The sequence below is a fragment of the Onychostoma macrolepis genome, chromosome 17 (genome assembly GCF_012432095.1).
Source record: "Onychostoma macrolepis isolate SWU-2019 chromosome 17, ASM1243209v1, whole genome shotgun sequence".
Classification (NCBI taxonomy): domain Eukaryota; kingdom Metazoa; phylum Chordata; class Actinopteri; order Cypriniformes; family Cyprinidae; genus Onychostoma; species Onychostoma macrolepis.
In genome coordinates, this window is record NC_081171.1 from 15997884 (window position 1) to 16021073 (window position 23190).

At 37.3% G+C, this 23190-nt stretch overlaps 1 protein-coding gene across 2 annotated transcripts in view; it reads left to right on the forward strand.

Annotated features, from left to right (window-relative positions):
• Positions 1–895: 895 nt before the first annotated feature.
• Positions 896–23190, forward strand: part of mdga2a (MAM domain containing glycosylphosphatidylinositol anchor 2a) — a 130014-nt gene continuing 107719 nt past the window's right edge. For both annotated transcript variants that reach the window (XM_058750048.1, XM_058750049.1), the window contains exon 1: positions 896–1708. In XM_058750048.1, coding sequence (XP_058606031.1) covers positions 1636–1708 — 73 coding nt within the window. In that variant the 5' untranslated portion in view covers positions 896–1635. The remainder of the gene's footprint in view (positions 1709–23190) is intronic.

Sequence of the window (23190 nt, forward strand, 5' to 3'; positions counted from 1 at the left end):
TTTCAGTTAGTGTTGGTCGGTCTTTGTACGTCAACCTAAGTGTCTACGTAAGTGTCTACCCTACCTGTGATCTGTGTTCCTGTCTATATATTAAACTCCCGTGTTGCTAATTCCTCGTCTTCTCGTTCCTGGTTCCCGTGCTCCCCTGTGAGATGTGACAGAAAGACCGACCTATACAGTAACCTCCGTGTTTGTACCCTCCGTTTTGTTTCCGTTTTACCCAGTGTTTTTCTTTCCGTTGTGCATCTATGGATCCCTATGTTCGGCCCGAATTCCTCCTCCTCCTGCTGGAGCAGGGGAACGATCTCGAGGACCACACCAGACTATTCCTGATGATAGCTAATGACACCAGCTACCCGGACGGCACGCTCTGCTCATTCTACAACGCAAGTCTGAACACCGCGTGCAGAGCGCTGTCGTCCGAGGATGGTCCTCGAGAGATTCTGCCACCTGTGTCATCATCAGTACGTTTTACAGTAACAGATTTCATTAGCTCAAATATAGCCTATTGGCATATTAATATTACCTGAGTTAATGACAATGTTTCACAGTGTATAGCCTCGCAGCCACTGGCGCTGTTGCGATCGAGATGCTGGTAATTGAAAGAAAAATCATTCATTTGATAGTTATAAAGTCGACAGGGGAGGAGGATGCGCGGCCAAATTAATAGCAGCTACAGCTTCCCTTTCAGTGAGAGAAAACGGCAAACGCACGAACGAACGTCGGAAAGCATGTACACCATTTAGACTAGCGGCCTTTAATTTATAATGAAGTTCACGTTGCTCTGCTGCGAACGTTCTCAGCGCGAGAGTGCTTCTCATACAAATGAGAACCGAGCGCGCTCGCTCACTCCCTCACGCGCTCTTTGACGTAGTCAGCCAGCTGGGCTCCGGCGTTCCAGCGCAGTACGTATGGCGCAACGTTCCCAGCCACCCTTCACATTTCATCCGGTCTAAATTGCGCTTTATCCTGAAAATAGGCATCCTGACACATCTGTTTACGTGTCATCGTTTTTTTTTTTTCAAACCGGGGCCAGAGACTTCCGAGAAGTAAAGCTGGCCCACACAGCTCTCATGAAATAACGGATTTCATCTCTCTTTTTTTTTATCCGCTGGAGACGAAGAATCACAGTGTTACTATAGTAGCAGCTTTTATCGGCGTGCCTTTCTGCCTCACCGGCATCCTGTAACCACGAAGAGGATGCGAGCGGCGGTCTCGTCGGTTATTGGTTATTTTTCGCATTAAATTCCGCAGTGTTATCTTTTGGGAACGTCGAAGAGGTGGATGCCAGCGCGCGCAACCGATTAATAGCGCGCGTGTTTCCCATGGCGCTGTCATTCACTTTCGCCAGTCGCGTCGGTGCTTAATGCCGGCGAAGGTGTGAGGAGGAGACCCGCTCTGAAGGTTTGATGCTCGTCCTCCTCATCTGTCACAGCTTTATATCTCCGCCTAGACCAATTTGGTGAAAACATCTGCATTGAATTGGCAAGAAATGACTAGTGAGACATCTCTGACTGACACTACTTCAGCTGTTTCTTGATGATACAGTCACGCGAGCTGGGAGATTTGGACTGCACGTACTGCCTTCAACTGTTCGCCGCCTGAGGAGCTGGATATGTTCAGACTAACGTGAAGATGGATATTATCTTTGCTCTCCTGTGGTTATTGGCCGCACTATTTGAAGGCGTTTATTGCCAGGGAGTATACGGTAAGACAAACAGACGTTGCGGCTACGTACAATAGCCTTTACGGAGCTGTCGTGACCTTGCGAGGTAGATGGTAGATGTGGATGTTCATTCTCAATGATATTCAGTGTGATGTAGGCCCTATGGCTTACATGTCAATTGACAGTTCCTGCGTTACAGGTGCATTGTGGGGCATCAGTAGGCTGTGGTCATGTATAGCTGCCTTCTGAATGAAACGTTGTCAGGCGGGATGGCTGATACTGATGGGACGTGTTGAAGTATCGTTATCAATAGGAGATGCATTGCTTGAGCAAAGCATAAAGATCTGTGGCCATCACTGTGTACACGTTACAGCAAAGTATGTATGGGGCTAGTTGTCACAAGGGCTACACTGTATTGCACTTTGGTTGTTCATTTCATAACTGTATGTCATTAAATTATATAATGTTGATGTATCAACGTATTTAAATTTAAAATCTGAACTGGCAGAGACAATTAGCTAATGACACAGATTAATGGTACAAATGAAATGACCCATAACAAAACACATAACACAAAAATTAATCAATTAAGTTGATATTTTATCTTAAAATATGTAATTCATACTTTCTACTTATAAACAATATAATTTTAATAATAATTTATCAGAGAATTATACATATTGCCTCGATTATTATGAATGTTAAAAAACATTACCTTTTAACGATATTTTGTAAAAATGCATTGTAGACTCTGGAACATCACAATATTTTTCTACATTTTTTACAGTGACTTTAAGTCACAGTTCAGTTTTGAATAAAAAAAAACAGTTCAGAAACTTTCTCTAGTTCAGAAACCTCTTAAACAGAATAATTCGATGAAATTTGTCCTTTTGAAAATTCGAATGTCATCAATAGATGTTTCAGTAGTCAAGCATTTAACCTCAGTCTTCCATAATATTTTAGTGTCATTTCTTATTAACATAATATTTGAATGCTTGAGGACTAATTGACGGTGCCATTTCATATTTATTTATTGAGCTGTCAGAGGCAATCAAGGACATAGTTTTAATAGTTGTCATTGTTTCAATGTAAAGAGGAGCCATGAAATGCGATGTGTGATTAAACAGTAACAGGACATATGATGTGAGGTTATTAAATTCCCTTTGACAGAATTTTATGTAGGTTAAGCTGCTCATGTCAACCGTTCATTCTGTCATAGAAACCTACATAGAAACAGTTCAGCTTCCTTCTTCCTACAGAATATTACAAAGGGTTGCTCATAATGGGATGAAGGCTATACCTATAAAGCCTCGACTGGGAAACCTATTTCACCTGACTTCACATGAATTACAATGACAGATTTACTGTTACTTAATGGAAGAGTGTTTGGATTAGTTAAAAAGGAAATAATCAGTGCATATGACTTCACTTAATTTTTGTTTGTTGAAAACACCTGAAGCCTAGCACATGTGGACTGAGGTGGAACTCAAAATGCATGTTCCATCCATTCATTAATATCGCAGACTCTGTGATGTTCCTATTGGAGGCAGCTGGTAATAACGTCAGGCTATTCTTTTAATTTTGCTTATACAGATTACATGGATGTCTTCTATTCATGATGGCACAAAGCCATTTGTCAGTGTTACTCACTGGGTGTGTTTATCTAGGGTCTGTGAAATTTACAGTAGTTGACATTCAGTGGTCAAATGGTGTGATTATGTTCATGTTTCACAGTGTGTTGGCTTGCATTCTATTTGTGAGGGGCATTTGAACAAACAATTGATTCCTGTGTAATGACCTGTGCAAATGTGGGACTGTTGTGGGCAGTACTTCACTTCTAGGGGCTGGATGCTAGTTCATGCCCTCTCAGTTTACGCCATGCTCCGTGGTGAATCATGAGGTGGTTTTGAACATTAGATTGATACATGGATTCTGCACTTGCAGAATGCTCCACAGATTTCAACAAGATTTAAACAGCCATCACAAACTTATACACATCCTCCACCCCTAGCATGTTTATCATTAAATGTTTTTGATTATATGACGTTTACCAAGAAAAGAAATTCCCCCATTTTAATTCTGTAGTTGGAATTTGAATTGAATTGGCCACACCTCACATGAAGTTAAATTGGAATGACAGGAAGAATAATTTAACACAGGTAATGCATTCTGGAAAATGAAATGTTCTTCCACTCTGGTCCACAGTGGTTAATCAAACATATCAAGTCTATTTTTCTAACATTTTCTCTGTCTGGGGTTTATAAACCATATAACCATTAAGGCATATGAAGGCAAACCTTCAAACTGTGAAAGGCTTTTTAAACATTATTCAGAACTTTCAAATAGGGTTTGTCAGGCAAGTATTCAAACTTTGTCTGGACAGTTATTGACCATTCAAATTCATAAATTAAATTTGAATTTAAAAGGCATTCACCAGTGAGTTCTGAGTGGTGTGCAGCCCTGATGATTACATCTAGAAATAAACCCATTCTACATAATAGTTTCTTTTCACAGAGTGAAACGTTGTTATTAACATTGTAAAAAAAGAAAGAAAAAAAAAAAGTCTTATATTACCTTGCCATTAAATTACAGAAATTGGAGCAATTGGGAACACAAATATTATATTTGTTGTAGATTCACCATTATTACCCAACTGACGACATGCACTTTTGAGAACCCCCGACAATGTGAAAAGGTTCTGTTCTGTAGATTCTCCACAACAAACAGTATAAAAAGTATAAAGGTGCCTTAATTCCGTAGAATTTGCCAATATCCTTACAAATGAGTCTCGGATGGATTTTAGCAGGCTCTTACTTCGTAAGGTGGTACTGTAACTGTCATTCAAAAGCATTGTGGAGTGGTCATACACCTTTTCAGTGTGGGACAATAGTTATAGCTCTTTTGCATTTTGTCTTTACTAACTTAACAACTGTTTTTTGTTTTGTTTATTTGAAATATTAATTCTAAAAATGTCTTAGCAGGCAGCATGTTTTTACTTTTTCTTCAAATACTGTATGCTTAACTCATATCAATCTCCAATTCAAGTAATGTTGATCCTAGTGTTCCCATGACAGATTTTTCTTTTTTCTTCCCCTTGTTGAATTTGCCCAATCAAAGGATTTGTTAACGTAACTTCTTACACTGATTTTATAATCAAATAGAGCAAATATTAAGAAGGCCGCTGTTACGTATTGGTGAACAGAGATGATATTTTTAAAATGACCTAGCTGAACTTGTTTTCCGTTTCAAAATGAATAAGAATTACTTCTCAGTCAACTCTAATGAAGATGCCAACTGGAAAGACTGCACTGGTTTGATGCGAAATCACATTGTCCCACTGGATGAATGTTTTATAGAACTGCGAGACTAATGCACTATATTACAGCATCCCAACAGGCCACTTAGGCCGAAATGAAAAGGAGGGCTCCAATAGTAAGACATCTAAGAGGTCGATAAGCTTTTAGTTCATGTAATTCAGTACAACTGTTGGTGCACTGTTGGATCTAATGTCAGCATGTTTTGATTGGAGATATATGGATATTTTTTCTAATATTTATATTCTTTTTACCCAGTGTGATGGCTCTCTGTTTCATATTTCATATGCAGCCCTTCCATTCATTTCAGCCTCATATCTACACAGACAGTCGACTAAGTGGTCAGCTGATAGTATCACACACTTCAGCTAAATGCTTCCGTTCTCTGCTTTTCCAGTGTTAATCCGAGCTGCTAATATTTAAGTGTTTTTTTTTTAGCTTCTAGATCCCATCTGTCCATAGAAGATTTGCTTATATTTTACTAACACTGACAGAATAATCAAATGCATTCTGGTTATCTGACCACAACAGACTGCTTTAGTTTCATTCTACATTGGGTCAGACGTTGTTATTAAGACTGGACCCTTCAGAAACGGAGATCAGGCACTAATTTTACTTACATTTTTCTACATCTGAAATGTATGGTCGCTTACTGTCTGTTACTGTTGTATAATATTGGACTTTGTAAACTGGAAGTATATTTGAGGTGGTGGGGGTGGATGAAAATGGCATTCATATATACATTATGACTGTGTTCGCCAGTTGCCTGTGACAGTTTCCTCCAGATTGGACTGACCACTGTGAAAGGGCCATTCTCAGTTCCTCTGGCTTCTACTGTAAATAATTCACACCTCTTACAAGCAGCCACTTAAAGGACTATAGAAATTGTTGTAAAATATTCAAGATGCGTTTGCATTTCCTGTGGTATTTCTGGAGGGGAGGGTTGGGGAAACAGTTGAACTGGTGAATGGTGTTGAAGTGTGACATATGTTATTGCTGCCATGCAGATCTTTGTGTGATTGGCAAAGAAGCTCAATTACCCCTCTCCCTCTACACACTATTCTAACACACCTTGGTAGCAATCATCAGGAGAGTAACCTTGGGATGTACAAAGCACATTGTGGTTGTTAAGCATTATTGTTAATGTGGAATACAACAGCCTTCTTTACACGTTTCCCTAAATTATTTATCGACACTCCACTCCCGGTTTGTGTAGCACATTTAGTGTGCCATGTTCTGTAAGATATTAAAGACTAAGGCAATGTACAACAAACTCAACACAACTGCTAAACAGAAATTACATGCATACGCAAGTGGTTACACAACTGTAACAATTTTTAAAGGCCAACTCGATACCCCTAACTGAGATTTTATGCGTATCCTGAAATAATAATGATTTGGGTTTGATTTTGGCCTATATACTTCGGAGTTTGGAGTCAGTAAGATTATTAAATATTTTTAAGACAAACAGTGAGCTCACTTAAACAAGACAGGGGAAACATGCAATCAACATTTTATAAATCAACAAATAAATTTGCAATTCAACTAATCCAAGTAAAGATAACAAACGAAACCAAAATATTAATACAAACAACAAATATTAATAATAATAAATAAGTGGAAAGAAAATTAATCAAAATCAAATTCCATTTCCTTCACACCCCCATGACGTAGTTTTAGTTGGTATCGGCGAGTGGCACCCTCAGGCTGTAAATCTGTACTGCTGCATGCCCCTCAGCCTTTTGCCAATCAAGACCGCTGCAACAGATAGATGCACACACCGCCGCCAAACGCCATTCATCCAAACTCAAGTACGCCTCACAGTAACATAAATAGAACTCAACTCAATAGAAACAAATATAAGAAAACAAGAATAGCACAACGCAGGCTAGTAAGTGTGCACTCCAAACCAACGAACGAAATACTAAACTGAATAAAGTATTACAAGTATGTCAAACTAAATCTGTGTAGTGTTTTTATTACATACAACATAAACCTTAAATCTACATTATAAACTTAAAGGTAGATAAAGAGTAAGCAAAATGACTCGATAAATATGTAAATGAATATATATGTAAATGTATACAAGGGAAAATTTATGCATTATGGATGAATGAGTGCGGAGTTACCCTTATCAATGTGTGGCCTCAGGTTCGGCCATCACACACACACACACACACACACACATATATATATATATATATATATATATATATATATGTATGTATATATATTATTTTATTTTTATTTTTTGGTAACTGTGCGTAAGTTAGGAGTTCAAACCCCCACATGATTTAGGTAAATAATGATTTTTTTAATAAACCAAGTAAAATTGTAACTGAACTTTTGTTGAACGGAAAGCAGTTTTGGCACTTTAATAACAGCAGCTCTTTTTGTTGCATAGGGAAAAATATCTCAGGAGTTTTGAGTGATATGTGGATAGGTAGGTGCTGACAGAATTTTCTGTTTAAAGCAATTGATCTACAGGAGGTGTGACTTGATTTGACTGGCACACTTTCCACTGTGAGTGTTGTTGTTTTTTCCCCACAGCATTTTGAAAAAAATGCAATAATAATTGTGCAACTTCAAATCCAAATAATTTCTTTTGGAAATTGCATTCAAAATTCACATGGCTCTAAAATCTATAAGAATGTGTTTGAAAAGGCAGGATGCTTCTAGCTCTGATTACTGCAAAAACATTCATTTGAGAACCACACATCCACTCATTTATAAAGATTTGCGAGTGAGAAAAGATTTCACTGGGGGCACACATAAATATTACAACACTTTGTCTAGTGCAATCTTGCACACATCTTGTAATATACACTAAACTTTTCTGTTAACTAAATGTGACGCAGCAAAAACTTTGCACCATGCTTTGCTGTCTTGCTGCTAATTTTGTAAGGTTTCAGCAGGCTTTCCACTCAAGTTCTCAAGCATGACGGATGTGCGAATATGCTTGTGTGGAGAGCCAATTGGCTTACAAAGCCCACACAGCACTATGAAGTTAGATTTTTTTTTTCTTCTCTCATTCTCCTTTAAAGTACATTTTGTGTTTTGTAGTTGGCTTTCTGCTACCTGTGGGTTTGTACTTTTTTACAGGTGGATGACTAACCATGCAATGCATTACTGCAACCTACTGCCGTTTTGAATGAAATCATGTTGCTTATGCAGGCCGAGTTATAGTGGCCAAGAATAATACTGGACTGAAAAGGCAAAGACTAATAATAGCAAGTACAGTGGCTAAGATTGGGTAAAATGCATATGTTAATGAATATTTAATGGCTGGAAGTAACTGGGGTAAAAAGAATCAATGGATGTAGCCTCTCTCTCGAGGACCAGTGTGAGCTAAAGTCCTGAAAGCAGGAAGGCAAGATTAGTGACTCTCAAAGCGCCACTCCAGAACCATAAACACAAAGCAATCAGTCACAAGAACTGTGTCTTCCCTCGAGAACAACAGCTTAAACAGTCATTTAACACTTTGGACACTGAAATACTACTGATGGCTTCCAGCACATTGTATACGATAAGTGATAATTCCTTTATACATACACACTGTGATGTTAAAATATTAACCAGTCTCGAATAATGACTTATATAATGCTAATATATGCAAACCACTGTTGCACAATATTCAAGATGCATTTTTATGCTCCGATCGTATATTTATTATTTATTGCATTTATTAGACTCTGGAAGCAGCTCTCCATCCTTACCGATTTGTATAATGCTCTTATGAAGCGAATAGCCTCTAGCAGATGTTGATTGACAGAGACTGATGTTTGAGGTTATAATGAAGTCTTACAGCAAAGTATAGTCAAAATCCTCCCTAACATAACCCAACACAGCACATTTTTGATGTCTCTCTTATTTGACACATCCAATCGAGGTCATGGAGCACTCTACTATCTGGTTGATGAGAACCAGATGGGTTAGATTAGGAAGATGTCCAAAATATCATCTGTGTCTAGAAGCTACCTTAATGCCCAGTCAGTCAGTGACATTCATTCATTTATTCATTCGTTTGTTTGTAAGACATAGTAATTTAGAACAAATTCAAATGAGCTGTAGTCCTAACTGAAAAATATTTAGTGATTACAAATGCTTATTTCTCACATGAAATTAAAATATAATTATGAAATAAAAAATAAGTGATTTGAATTTTCACCTGGTGATTGATAGATAGATAGAACGATATATAGATAGAAAGAATGAACGATAGATAGTATGATGTATAGATAGATAGAATGAATGAACAATAGAATCATCGATAGATAGAATGATAGAACAATGTATAGATAGATAGATAGATAGATATAGTCTTTATACCTTATACCAGGGGTGTCAAACTCAGTTTAGTTCCAACCCTGCTCCAACACACATAACCATGTAGTTTAAGTCTAAATGACTTGATTAGCTGGATCAGGTGTCTTTAATTAGGGTTGAATCTAAACTGTGCAGGGCTGTGGCCCTCCAGGAACTGAGTTTGACACTCCTGCCTTATACGTTTATACCTTATTTTCCCTCAAATGGTACATATTAGTATTTTGAAAGCATATATTTGTCCCTTAGTACCTTTTGAAAGTGTTCCACCGCGGTGACAGTTTTGTACCTTTTTTCTGAGTGTGTAGACTTTGAACACAGCCATTCATCACAGACATTAGCAACTACAGCAACACCCTGGGAACCGCCCAGAATACCCTGTCTCTAAGGAGGCAAGATTTGCACAGGCAAGCACCACTCACATTTTCTTCAAAAATGTCAAGTGTTGATGATTCCTGACAAGTACTTTGCTGAACTATGCGTGAACATTGAGTGTGCCTTGATCAAACCTGTGTGCATAGACTCTAAGAATGTTCCAACAACCAATGGAACAGCACGAAATAACCTCACCAAGACCTTGGACTTCACATTGTTAATGCTTCAGTGAAGGTCTCAGAGGACGGCGAGCGGTATAACAGAACCATTTCCTGCTGAGCCCAGTGCAAAAAAAAACATCTCTGCACATCTGCGTTCCCCTTTGGCACAGAGTACGTTTAATAGGTTTGAACCATGGCAGAATTATTGTATTAAGGTAATGAACGCAGCTAGTAAGGCTTGTATTTATTTCTTGATTTCTTTTTTTTTTTCATTTATTTCAGGAAATCAATCAAAGGAAATGAAAAGAGTGTAAAAGGATTGGAGGCTATTTACTTAACCATGGTGCTTTATTTATTTGGAATGATTTTTGCTGCCTTTTATAACAAAGTTTCTCAACTACATTTACAGACTTTTGTGTTTCATGTTAAATGAAAATGGCTTGTAGTTTAAACTCATTAAACTTTCATGGAAATAAGTGAGTTTTGCAACTGCATCAGTGAACTTTCAGGACAGATCTAAGCAACATTTGTCAACATGCGAACCTGTAAAATCTTATGCATCGACCCTTGTAGTTTTTCTATTAGCGCAGGCATTCCGCTTACGTTTATCAAGCCATTAGCTGTAGATTTTGTGGGAATGAGTGTTAATAAGTGTTAATGAGTGCTAATGAGTATAAAGTAGTGCACATTACTGCAAGCAATACGGGCAGGCTTCATTTTGTGGTTCACCGCTCTGTTTAAGTTGATTTTCGAGAAGGTTTCACTTTCCTCAGAAATTTGGAGAGGTTTAGGTTCAGTCTTGGAAAACTGATATTCATATTGCAGGTCATGGAAGATCACTGAGCAAAAATATTTTTCAATTCAGAGGAGATGAATTGTTAATCGCTTGTTCTTTGTTGGGATGAGGATAGTCATTAGATGTGAAAGTCTGGCAGACCTGTGCCGCAGGTTACCTTGAGAGTTACCATGACTTGTGTGAGGATGCACTTCTTAATTAAAATTTCACAAGCTGGAAGCTAGTTAACTTAAGGCCATGCTCACAGATTTACGAAGGAGTCATTGCATCCTGTCTGTCTCATGCTAATATATTTCAAAGAACGTTCTGTGAAAACAAAGATGTCTGCCTCTCTGTTTTTACATAAGCACTGGAATTTAGTGCAGCAGAAAACACTGTTTGTATCCCAGTGGAAGATTTCATTCAGGAATCCATTCATTCTCTGTAATTAGGTGAAATCTCAAGGGCATCATAAGGAAACCAATCAAGCCAACAAAATGGTTGTAAACAAATTTTTAAAAAGATGTTATTGTACTCCGGACAGACAGAGGCTGCAGTATTTCGTTTTTCTCTTGATTTTAAGCAAAATGATGATGGATGCACAAATATGATTATGCCAAACAATAATACTTCTCTTAGCATCTTAGTGGGATCAAAAGTAATCTGTGTATTTGGGATTGGACAGATCTGGTCATGATCAAATATTAAATCAGCTTACCTACATGAACAAGGCATTGCATGAAGCAATGCTGTCAGAGTTATTAAAATACAGTGGCCTCCAAAAGTCTTCTTTTTGCATTTTTCTACGTTTTTCCCATATAACAAATTATGATTATTATACATTTTGAATCTTTTACAGTATAAGATGTCTCATATTCATTCAGCTTTATCAAAGATAGTTTTGACCCTTGTTTGTTTCCGAGTGAAATTGTAAATTTTTAAATCCATTTTCCATTGGAGAGTTTGCAAGTAAACATTGTCTTTCTCTTTCTTAATGAATAGCATAACCCTCTTTCTGTTCTGTTCCCCCCCCCATTAATATATACTATTCTTTTTAGTCATTCTGTCCTTTCAGCCATTCTTTCTTGCAGTCATTTACTGCAGTTGTTCCTCCACTGGTCTTTGGAGTGTGAATTTACGCTCTATAATGAAAAACAGCTTGTGTGCCTGCATCAGCACATACTGTAACTTTGACTGTGTGTGCGTGCAGATTTGTGTTTGTGATGCACCTCATAAATTATTCCTCCAGGAAGGCCATTCTGTTATCTTTATGATCATATTGTTTTCTTTCGACAAGTAATTGGGTTTTCTGTGAGTTTAAAGTGAATGATCCAAAATTATGAATTATGAATGCACCTCAAGATGTAACTTCATGGTGAACTCTAGTGAATTGAGATAAACTACCTAGACCGAGATGAGTGCTTTATGTGGTTCTTTTCTCCAAATGATCGCATAGAAAAGTGCTTATAGATGCATAATGTGTCTGCTGTATTCTTATTGTATTCTTGTGTTATTGTATAGCATTCTAAGATTTTCAAGGCTGCAATGTTCTTACATTCTTCATTCAAGTTTTAAAGACCTTTATCGCAAGTAGAAATAAATGTGAAACATTAGCACTAATTTTCTTGGTTTTGAGAATAAAAAAAATAAAAAAAAGATTCACCTCCTGTCTGCTTTTTGCTGACCTCCATTGATTTTTATATCTTCATAGATTCAAGATCAGTTGTCTTGGAGTGCAGTTTGCTAATATTAACACTAATCTACAGTCTACATCACTGTTTCCTAACGTTTTTATGGACCTTCACAGTCTCATCATCAGCTGGATCCACATACCATCAGTTTTGTAAGCAACAAATCCATCATTAAAGGGATAGTTCACCCTCAGGGTGAGTAAATGATGACAGAATTTTCATTTTTGGGTGAACTATCCCTTTAAGGCATTTTAACTTTAAACCATTGCTTCTGGCCATTATCCATAAACGTCCAAAGTCCATTATCCATAAAAACGCTTCCTCAGATGAAAAAGTCGCATCAAAATCCATTGACATATTTGTTTAGAGCTGTTTTGGACTGTTTTCACAAGTAAATGGTGCCTGATCCGTGCATATTTCTCTCCTGATTCAAACAAGAAAACATTTTCACTGGAAAAAGCAATATTATGGATAATTCTTCTACATCTTGGATGGCCTGGGAGTGAGTGAATTTCTAGCAAATTTAGATTTTTGGGTGAGCTATTCCTTTAGCTTTGATTTCACTAGAAATCATTTAGTTTTCTCATTAATAAAACAATGTTTCACTTCATGGCAAAAACATCAAGTATTCTTGCACTATAGTATATAGCACTATTGCAAATTTGTATTTGCATTTTCCACACATTTTGATGTGTTTTGAGAAATGCAGGATGTGTTTGTTATTTTTAATATGATTATTGATTTATTTTGGGTGATGGGAGGAGAATATAACATTGCAATGTTGTGAGCTTTTTTTTTTTCTTTCCTAAACTGGTGGGGGCGGGGATGACAATTAGTCACTAGTAGTGCAATATTAGTAATAATAATTATTAGTCATTTAACTGATTGAACACCCTAGTGTTTTTATTTTTAGCCATAATTTCATTTGTATTGTAAAGAATGGGGATAACAAAGCAAATCTAAATGTTGCTCCCTGGAATCTGCTTATACCTGGTTGAGAATCAGTTGTCTAGATCAGAAGTCATCAACTTAATGAGGGCCATGGGTCAAAAGTAAATGGTGCATTATATCCAACTACATAATTTTACATACTTTTCAAAAATACATCAAAAAATGTTCAAAGAAAAAGATAAATTAACTTCACTGGTCTAGTTTCACTAGTCTAGAAAAAAAAACTAAACTAAATGTGCATATTTCAAAATGTAGCTGTTTAATATTAAGGGTATGTATGTGACGTCACCAACAGCTGGAGTTAAAGGGATAGTTCACCCAAAAATTAAAATTCTGTCATTAATTACTCAACCTCATGTCGGTCCAAACCTGTAAGACCTTTGTTCATCTTCGGAACACAAATTAAGATATTTTCGATGGAATCTGATTGAGAGCTCTCTGACCCTCCATAGACAGCAAGGATACTATCACGATCAATGCACAGAAAGGTAGTAAGGACATCGGTAAAATAGTCCATGTGACATCAGTAGTTCAACCGTAATTTTACGAAGCTACGAGAATACTTTTTGCGCACAAAGAAAACAATAATAACATAATTTATTCAACAATTCCTCTCCCCGAGTTACCGTCGTCCACCATTTTGTAGAGCGTGTGCTGTCAACTGAACGTAAACAAGGCCGATTACGTTGATTACGTTCTTGAGTGCTCTCCAAAATGGCAGAAGACGGTAACTCAGGCGAGTTCTGTTTTCGCAGCTTCCCTGTTAAATCCAGTCATGCAGCAGGCTCTTTTACCACTCAGTCCGGCTGAGGGGGCATGTTCCGGCGGGAAAGTAACGTCAATGCATACCCTCTATAGAAGTTGCGAAAAACATTTTACTATTGTCATGAAAGGAGTGGATTCTGCACGCCGTGAACAACATGCATTACCCTGTAATATCATAGTATCAGGAGATGTTATTGAGGTGTTGTTGGCCCGTCAAAGCACTTGCACTCTCAGAACAGTTCAGCAGGTTTAGCTAAAGAAAATGAATTATGGGGGAAAAAAATGACCTGCTTCTGCTCCAAAGTAACTACTCTCAAAGGTGAAGCTCACTTTTTCATTGTCCCTCATTGCTCACTGTGTCCATGTGACGAGTTTCCAAGCTAAGCAAATTACCCTGCACCAGTAATGTGCTGGAGATGACATTTTAAGACAATGTACATGTGATGAAAATAGCAGAAGGGCGTCAGATTGGTTGTGGTCCAAAGAGGGCAAATGTTCTCCATCATTATTCTTAAACACTGCCCTCATCATCTCTGCCCTTTGCAGAGAATTAGCATATGAAAAGGAGAGCAAAGTGCTGTATTTCAATGAGCCGCCCTTGCCATTTTCAGCACCGCTGTGTTCTCTTTTCTCTGCTTAGTTTCACGAACAGCCTGAATGGGTTGAGATCAGATGGTCAGAGAAGATGGCATCCGATTTAAAGTGAATTTGAATTAATGAATGGGAACTGGGCACAATTATGGTGACCCTCGGTCTCTAACTGGTGTGCATTAATGGTGTGCTACAGAAACATCACATTAGTCTGAATTAGTAATTATGTTATTCCTTTCATTGCATTGAAGTTCTGCTCTTAACAAGTTGCACTGAGTGCTTCAAAATCAGCAAGATTTTAGCTGAGAACTTGATTTAATTGAGATGCTTGAAAATATGAAATGTACTTTTGTTGGTTCGACATGACACAAAACAGCAACTAAAGGCTGTGCAATAAGAGCACTCTTTTGAAAACCAAGCACAATTAGGTAAAAGCTCCAATAGCTTTAAACGCTTCATTTACAGTTGCTAAAATTACTGCTTTCTAATGCGAGATTCTTGTGCCATTGTTTCAGTTTACCTACTAATTCTCCCCCCACTGTGTATCTTTTTAGGAGAACACTGACATAGCCTGACAAAGATTTCTCTTGACAACCAAAGAAATAAACAAGAAAACAAAAACAGATAGCACAGCATAATTACCAGACAAATAAATCTGTAGTGAAGACCGCCTAAAGGCCTGCTCGCAAAAGATGTTCTTTTCCTTCTCTGGCCCTTTTTTCCTTCTTGTTCTCCTGTTTTTACTGCAGTACTCTTGGGATCAGGGTACCCCAAACCTTTGAGCAGCATTAAAAAAAAAATATATATATATATATATATATATATACAGGTGCATCTCAATAAATTAGAATGTTGTGGAAAAGTTCATTTATTTCAGTAATTCAACTCAAATTGTGAAACCCGTGTATTAAATAAATTTCAATGCACACAGACTGAAGTAGTTTAAGTCTTTGGTTCTTTTAATTGTGATGATTTTGGCTCACATTTACCAAAAAGTCACCAATTCACTATCTCAACAAATTAGAATATGGTGACATGCCAATCAGCTAATCAACTCAAAACACCTGCAAGGTTTCCTAAGCCTTCAAAATGGTCTCTCAGTTTGGTTCACTATGCTACACAATCATGGGGAAGACTGCTGATTAGGGGTCGACCGATATGTGTTTTTCAAGGCCGATGCCGATACCGATTATTACAGACCAAGTGGACCGATAACCGATATTTTTAACCGATATATTATGTCTAATGTAAAAATGAAAATTAATGTCAAAATTAAGAATAACAAGGGCTCTGACAAAAACTGCCTTCCCTGGTGTTGATTGCACTTCTTACTCTTGTCATCCTCCATGCATCCATCTACAATAAGGGTAATATAAAGGGAGAGTTAAAAGTGGGGCCACTGCACGCTTCATGATTAAGCCTATGAATACTGTACTACAGCTAAACAGCTTGGGGAAATGTAAGTATTTGGCTTCAATAATTTACATGTTAGAAATGTATGTGGAATAGCATAACCTCTCATAATTATAATATAAAAGTGTAAATAAATTTAATTGTCTTCATAGCTCCATTGTAGAAGTTGTGAAGAAGACTGCAACTATTTTAATTAAACTATAACACTAATAGCCTGTTATAGGCACACTTGGTTCAATAGCCTATTGAAATGTCACAATTTATGTCGTCATAATCTTGGCCTGTGTGACAGTATCTTAATCTTGGCCTATGTGACAGCAATTTCGATTAGTTTTAATTTACAGTGCAGTGCAAATGAAGCCATAAAACATTAATTTCAGTTATCTTTTATTCAAATGAGAGTTGAACTCAATTTTTTGGCAAACAAATGGGTTTACCATTAAAATTAAAACATGGAATAAATAGCGTATTGTGTGATTATTCTTTTAAACAAAAGTTGTTGTTGTAGTAGTAGATAAACCGACCTTTATTTTGACGGGTTGCCATGAGGACCTCTTAAGTTTCTGTATAGCCTATGTATGTGATATGACGATCGTTTTACTCAAATGAAACGGTCAAATGCTCATGAAGCAACTCTCAGAGCAGTTCTGGGGATGTTGGTCATGTATTTATGTCCTCATTTAGTGAGACGGCAGATGCTGAAAACACCGCGAGCGTCGCGCACTTCAGTGTGTGTGTGTGTGTGTGTGTGTGTGTGTGTAATCAAAACCGCGTGTCTGTGCCATTCACATATACAGAGACACGCAGAACATACAGAATTCATATTTAAATAAGTCTTTTTGCAGCTTAATATTTACAGATACTAGTCCATAGCGCGAGTCGATTTAAGTGTACTGACCTACTTTTGATTAATTCATCCAAACTTTGACGAACTCTGTGACTCCGCGTTATACAGTAAATTCCCTTTATATGACTGGATTCCGCGATTCCGTCGGTGTTTTCCCCATCGCGTAAACCATAAATAGATAATATTGAGGTGTTTTGCAACTTCAGTGTAGTGGATTGTGATTCATTGCAACGTCTGCTGCTGCCTTTGAGAGACAACTGATGCGTGATGATCACTGAAACTGTAGCAAGCGCTTTCAGTGAGAGTGCCTTAGTCTTCCACATTGATTGGTCTGACTCATGACTCCCAACAAATCAGATGCGCGGTGGGCGGAGACTGCTCGAGGCCACAGAGTGGTGAGTTCTGACAGGCTGCATCAGAGCCAAATAGCGCGTTTCAAAATTAAATAATTATATCGGCACATCGGTTTTGAAAATGACCGATACCGATAATCATAAAAATGCTTAATATCAGCGCCGATAATCGGTCGACCCCTACTGCTGATCTGACAGTTGTCCAGAAGACAATCATTGACACCCTTCACAAGGAGGGTAAGCCACAAACATTCATTGCCAAAGAAGCTGGCTGTTCACAGAGTGCTGTATCCAAGCATGTTAACAGAAAGTTGAGTGGAGGGAAAAAGTGTGGAAGAAAAAGATGCACAACCAACCGAGAGAACCGCAGCCTTATGAGGATTGTCAAGCAAAGGAAGCCCCGCCTTCTGAATGAAAGAGCCAATCACTAATCGGTAAAGTCAGCGCGTCACTGCAGCTGCTGTTAGAAGTCCCGTATACAGTTGTCGTATTCCCCTTGTTAAGCCACTCCTGAACCACAGACAACGTCAGAGGCGTCTTACCTGGGCTAAGGAGAAGAACTGGACTGTTGCCCAGTGGTCCAAAGTCCTCTATTCAGATGAGAGCAAGTTTTGTATTTCATTTGGAAACCAAGGTCCATGAGTCTGGAGGAAGGGTGGAGAAGCTCATAGCCCAAGTTGCTTTAAGTCCAGTGTTAAGTTTCCACAGTCTGTGATGATTTGGGGTGCAATGTCATCTGCTGGTGTTGGTCCATTGTGTTTTTTGAAAATCAAAGTCACTGCACCCGTTTACCAAGAAATTTTGGAGCAGTTCATGCTTCCTTCTGCTGACCAGCTTTTTAAAGATGCTGATTTCATTTTCCAGCAGGATTTGGCACCTGCCCACACTGCCAAAAGCACCAAAAGTTGGTTAAATGACCATGGTGTTGGTGTGCTTGACTGGCCAGCAAACTCACCAGACCTGAACCCCAGAGAGAATCTATGGGGTATTGTCAAGAGGAAAATGAGAAACAAGAGACCAAGAAATACAGATGAGCTGAAGGCCACTGTCAAAGAAACCTGGGCTTCCATACCACCTCAGCAGTGCCACAAACTGATCACCTCCATGCCACGCCGAATTGAGGCAGTAATTAAAGCAAATGGAGCCCCTACCAAGTATTGAGTACATATACAGTAAATGAACATACTTTCCAGAAGGCCAACAATTCATTAAAAATGTTTTTTTTTATTGGTCTTATGAAGTATTCTAATTTGTTGAGATTTTTGTGGGTTTTTGTTAAACGTGAGCCAAAATTATCACAATTAAAAGAACCAAAGACTTAAACTACTTTAGTCTGTGTGCATTGAATTTATTTAATAAACGAGTTTCACAATTTGAGTTGAATTACTGAAATAAATTAACTTTGTCCACGACATTCTAATTTATTGAGATGCACCTGTGTGTGTATAATATATATATATATATATATATATATATATTATTGTTTTCTTTCTTCGGATGTTTTAGCCAAACCAAGTATTTTGTGTTCATGTCTTATATAGTTATGCCACAATTGACATAAAATATAAAATTTTCTGAGCTACAGTTCCATCTTGTTTGTTAACATGTGACCGTGACACATGAATGACTAGGGCAACTAAGTAAAAACCTCTTCCAACATTCTGTATCAGCAGCGGATCGAACAAAAAAAAAAAAAGCTCTGTTGGTGAGCAGTAATCGTAATATGACTAGTGCCCACTTGCTTTTCAGACACTTTAAAAGAAAGCAGCAGTGCATTTCTTAGGCCTATCACTGTATGCTGTGACCGCAGCCAAAAGTGTTACTTGGAACGGCACTTGGAATAAAATGCTTTCTTTGGAGGCTTCCACTTGCTCTCATCATGGCCAATTTGGCATGAGGTGCTGTTCTAGAGGTGCTCTAATTGACACTTTTAACTTTTGAGTAGTTTATGGCACTATTACATTAAGCAGCGCTCTAATGAAAGTACTTAGGTGGAGTTCTAGGACAGAATGTCAGCGGACAACAATGTAATGGCATTCTCCGTCGACTCATGCTTTCTGCCTTTCCATTTTATCTGCTTCATTACTCTAGAGGGCAAAGTAAAAAAAAAAAAAGAGAATGACTTCAATTTGGGTAAATTGAATTGCTAGAGAAAGACTATATGTCCTTGGAGGGAGAAAATCAAGGGGTGTACCCCTCTGTCCTGTAAATACCAGATTCAGTCTTTAATCACGTGTGCTACTTCTGGCAGCCCATAACCTTTCTCAGGTCAGCGTTAATTGTAAACTACTACACCTTAAATTAAGGTCTCGGATGAATTTCTTAAGATGGGAGAGCTAGTCCAGATTTAAAGGAATATTTAATCCATTACTTGTCTATGGCTGTGCTGACTAATATTACCTGTTCAAACATAGTGAGCTCATGTGTAAATAATCAGTGACTCACAGTTTCTCACAATGTGTAAGAAATGCCGGTTGTTTCGTACTCTCTCTTGGCAGAATTCCATGTAGGATTTGACTATGAGAGATTTGAGTTTCTTCCAAGGTGACAATTTCTAGGTTTCCATAAAAAAAAAAAAAATGTTGCATTTGTTACAAAACAAGGCCAGATTTAGTCTGTATTGATTGAGGATGCACTCATAATTATGAGTTGGCTGTTAGTATGCTTGTAGAAAATTCATTATAATGAATCATTACATACAGATATTCTTTAATTTATTTAACAATATATTTTGGGAAAATTAAGTATGTTTAGGGTCATATAAATATTATATAAGCCATATAAATATATTTTTATTAAATTCATATTTTTATTTAACAATGAGGAATTAAATTGATCAAATTTGACAGTAACGACATTTATAATGTTTCAAAATATTTCTATTTCAAATAAATGCTGTTCTTTTAAATGTTATATTCGTCAAAGAATCCTGAAAAGATGTATTGCAGTTTCCCCAAAATTATTAACCTGCACAACTGTTTTCAACATTGATGATGATAAGAAATATTTCTTGAGCACCAAATCCAAATATTAGAAATAATGGCTGCTGAAAGTGAGAGAGAGTGAATAGTAATAAGTAATAGTTGCTGAATGTGAATATTTTGGGTGATAAAAAGTTTTTACAGGTTATTACAGTTTATAGTTACTTACAAAAAGGATTGATTCCACGCAGAAGGCCTTTATTAACCCCCCAGAGCCAAGTGGAGTACTTTTTTATGATGGATTTATGCGATTTTATTGGACTTCAAAATCTTAAACCCCATTCACTGCCATTATAAACCTTGGAAGAGCCAGGACATTTTGTTATATAACTCCGATTGTATTTATCTGAAAGAAGAACGTCATATAGACCTAGGATGGCTTGAGGGTGAGTAAATCATGGAGTAATTTTCATTTTTGGGTTAACTATACCTTTTAGACATAGGCTACTTCATGTGCCTGGAACTACTCATGTGGAGTATAGTTCTTTAATGCTTTAGTGCACAGTTTACTCTGATTCTACACTGTAACATTGCAACAAAATGCTTGCATTGAAAACATTGCTTTTAGAATTGCTTTTATAAAAAGCTGTCAACACTGCAAGCTTGTGTCATTGGCTTGTGAAGGGCCACATGCCCTTTAAACTGACAGAGAAATGCAAATAAATGTATGAGTATTCATGCTTTAAATTTGAGTGAGGTAAATTGAGGTTGGTGCCTAAGAAATGCCTCTCTTTGAATCAGACTCTATTAAAATGTAATATTTTAGAGCTTGTTGCTTTTTAATCAGAGAAATTTATTGTATTCCCACAACATTTCTTTACCTGGAGCTTTATCTCTTGCAGGAAAATTAAGCCACATGTTACACTTGGCAAGCAAATTTTTATAAAACCTTCTTGCACAGGTGAAGCTTTTAATTAATAACAGAACCAAAGTATATTTTCCACCTGATGGGTTTATTCTCATGTTTACATTTCTTCTTGTTTCCTCTCCTCCAGTGGCCATTTTGTCATGGAAGATGAATGGTGTAATTTTGCACTGTGTTGTCAAGTGTTTCCATGTTTTTTACGCTTGAGGAATAATCAGAAATATGCCTACTGTACGTATTTGCGAGTGAGCTGATGATTCCAGTGCTTTTCTGCATTGTGAATGTCAGTTTTTTTGCATATCTTGAATGTTGATTTCATTCTTTTTTTTGGCTCCAGCATTTACACAGTCACGTTATTAACTCTAAAAATAGCTGAGAAATGCATTATGGTGCTCTAATGAGACTGCGTAACTATTTACATAATCTCTTTTGGTTTGAAAAGAGCTAAAAAAAATTTCTTCGCAAAATTTCTATTCAAATAAAACGAGTTTTGGCTTTCCATATGTGCTGTATGTCATATCAAAACAGCTTTAAAGATTACAGCACTCTTTAGGCATCCCCTATGTGCTCATTCACATGAAAAAATGAAGACCACGGTTACAGTATTACCTTTCCGCTATTATTTGAAGTGCTTAAAATAGTCTGGGTTTGTTATGTAACCACCATGCCGTGTGTGATTTGCTGGCATAAGACTGTGTTACACACTCGCACAGACACACACATACAGTCGTAATACACATACAGAACTGTGGCGGCTGATGGAGTGTTGTGTGTCTAACTTAAGATTTACATGCAAAATGTGTAAAGTAATGAAAGGCATAAAACCGCCAATTCTGCAAGAATGACATTGTCATCACTACTTGCTGTGCATCATCTGGATGTCTGGGCAGATGGCATCTGTATGCGCTGCCATCTTCCTGCAATATGAGACATCTCAGGAGACTGATGATCTTGTAAGCCAGAACTGCTGGAGCTGATCGTAGTTAGAGGCAGGGGCTGCAAGATGGACCGCTGCTGTCCACTGTCACTTTCAGTCAAAGACTCATTACAGTAAATTTTATTTTATTTTGTATTCACTGAAACAAAAGGGCAGCATCTTAGATGCTTGATTTCATGAAGGTATTGCCTACTTTGCACTATTTATGTTTGAACTATTGTAGATTAGATTTAATTGCGTTTTTAATGCCCGTGTTTGTAGATGACAGGGTCTTTTTGAAGATCTGCATGGGACTGATGAGCATCTTGCAGCAGTACAATTTGTCTTAACTACAGGAATATTATAGGATATTAATCAAATTATGGCACTATGTCATTTAGCTTGTGCTCAAACAGATGTTAATTAAGATTTATGGAAACATTGTCGTGACAGGTTGGTAGAGGTGACATTTTCACCTTTTACTACTGTTAAAAAATAATACATACCAAATTATATAGTTACAAAAAATGATATCCAAAACCTTACTACATTAAGTACTGTATTATTAAAACATAGCAAACTGTAAGCTTTATTTTTTAAGTAATATTCAGAAATATATTGTAAGGGATGGTGTTTTTGTTTTTAGTGGAAGTATTTAAAAACTTGTTAACTTTTAACAGAAAACAGTAATGAAGGTCATGCAAAACACAGTCTTGCTATATTATTTTATGTCAAAACATATTAGGTTTTATACATAGCTGAAATCAGATTGTTTTTTAAAGAAAACCCTTTAATGAACTTAAATGTTTGTTTAAATTAGATGTAGTTAGATGTTTCCACATAAAGCTTTTTTGGGTTACCAACTTTTACCTTATTTTACAGTGTGAACAATCAATTTACCTATTTCACACCTTAGGTGAAAAAAAAAGTGTCAAGTAATGCATTACTATTTTAAGAGTAAATGTTGTGAGACATACGAACAGAGCAAAAGGGAAATTGTGTGTATGTGTATGTATGTGTGAGTGGGTGAGAAAGAGAGAGAGGAAAGCAAGAAACAGAAAAAATGGTCAGGGAAATAAAATCACCCTAGGCTTATCTTAGTCTATAGCCCTCAGTGGACCACCTACACCATCTGCCTGTGCAGCCAGAGCTTTTAAGTCAGATTTAAGACTGCTTGGAGGATGCAGTGCCAGGTGTTGGGGC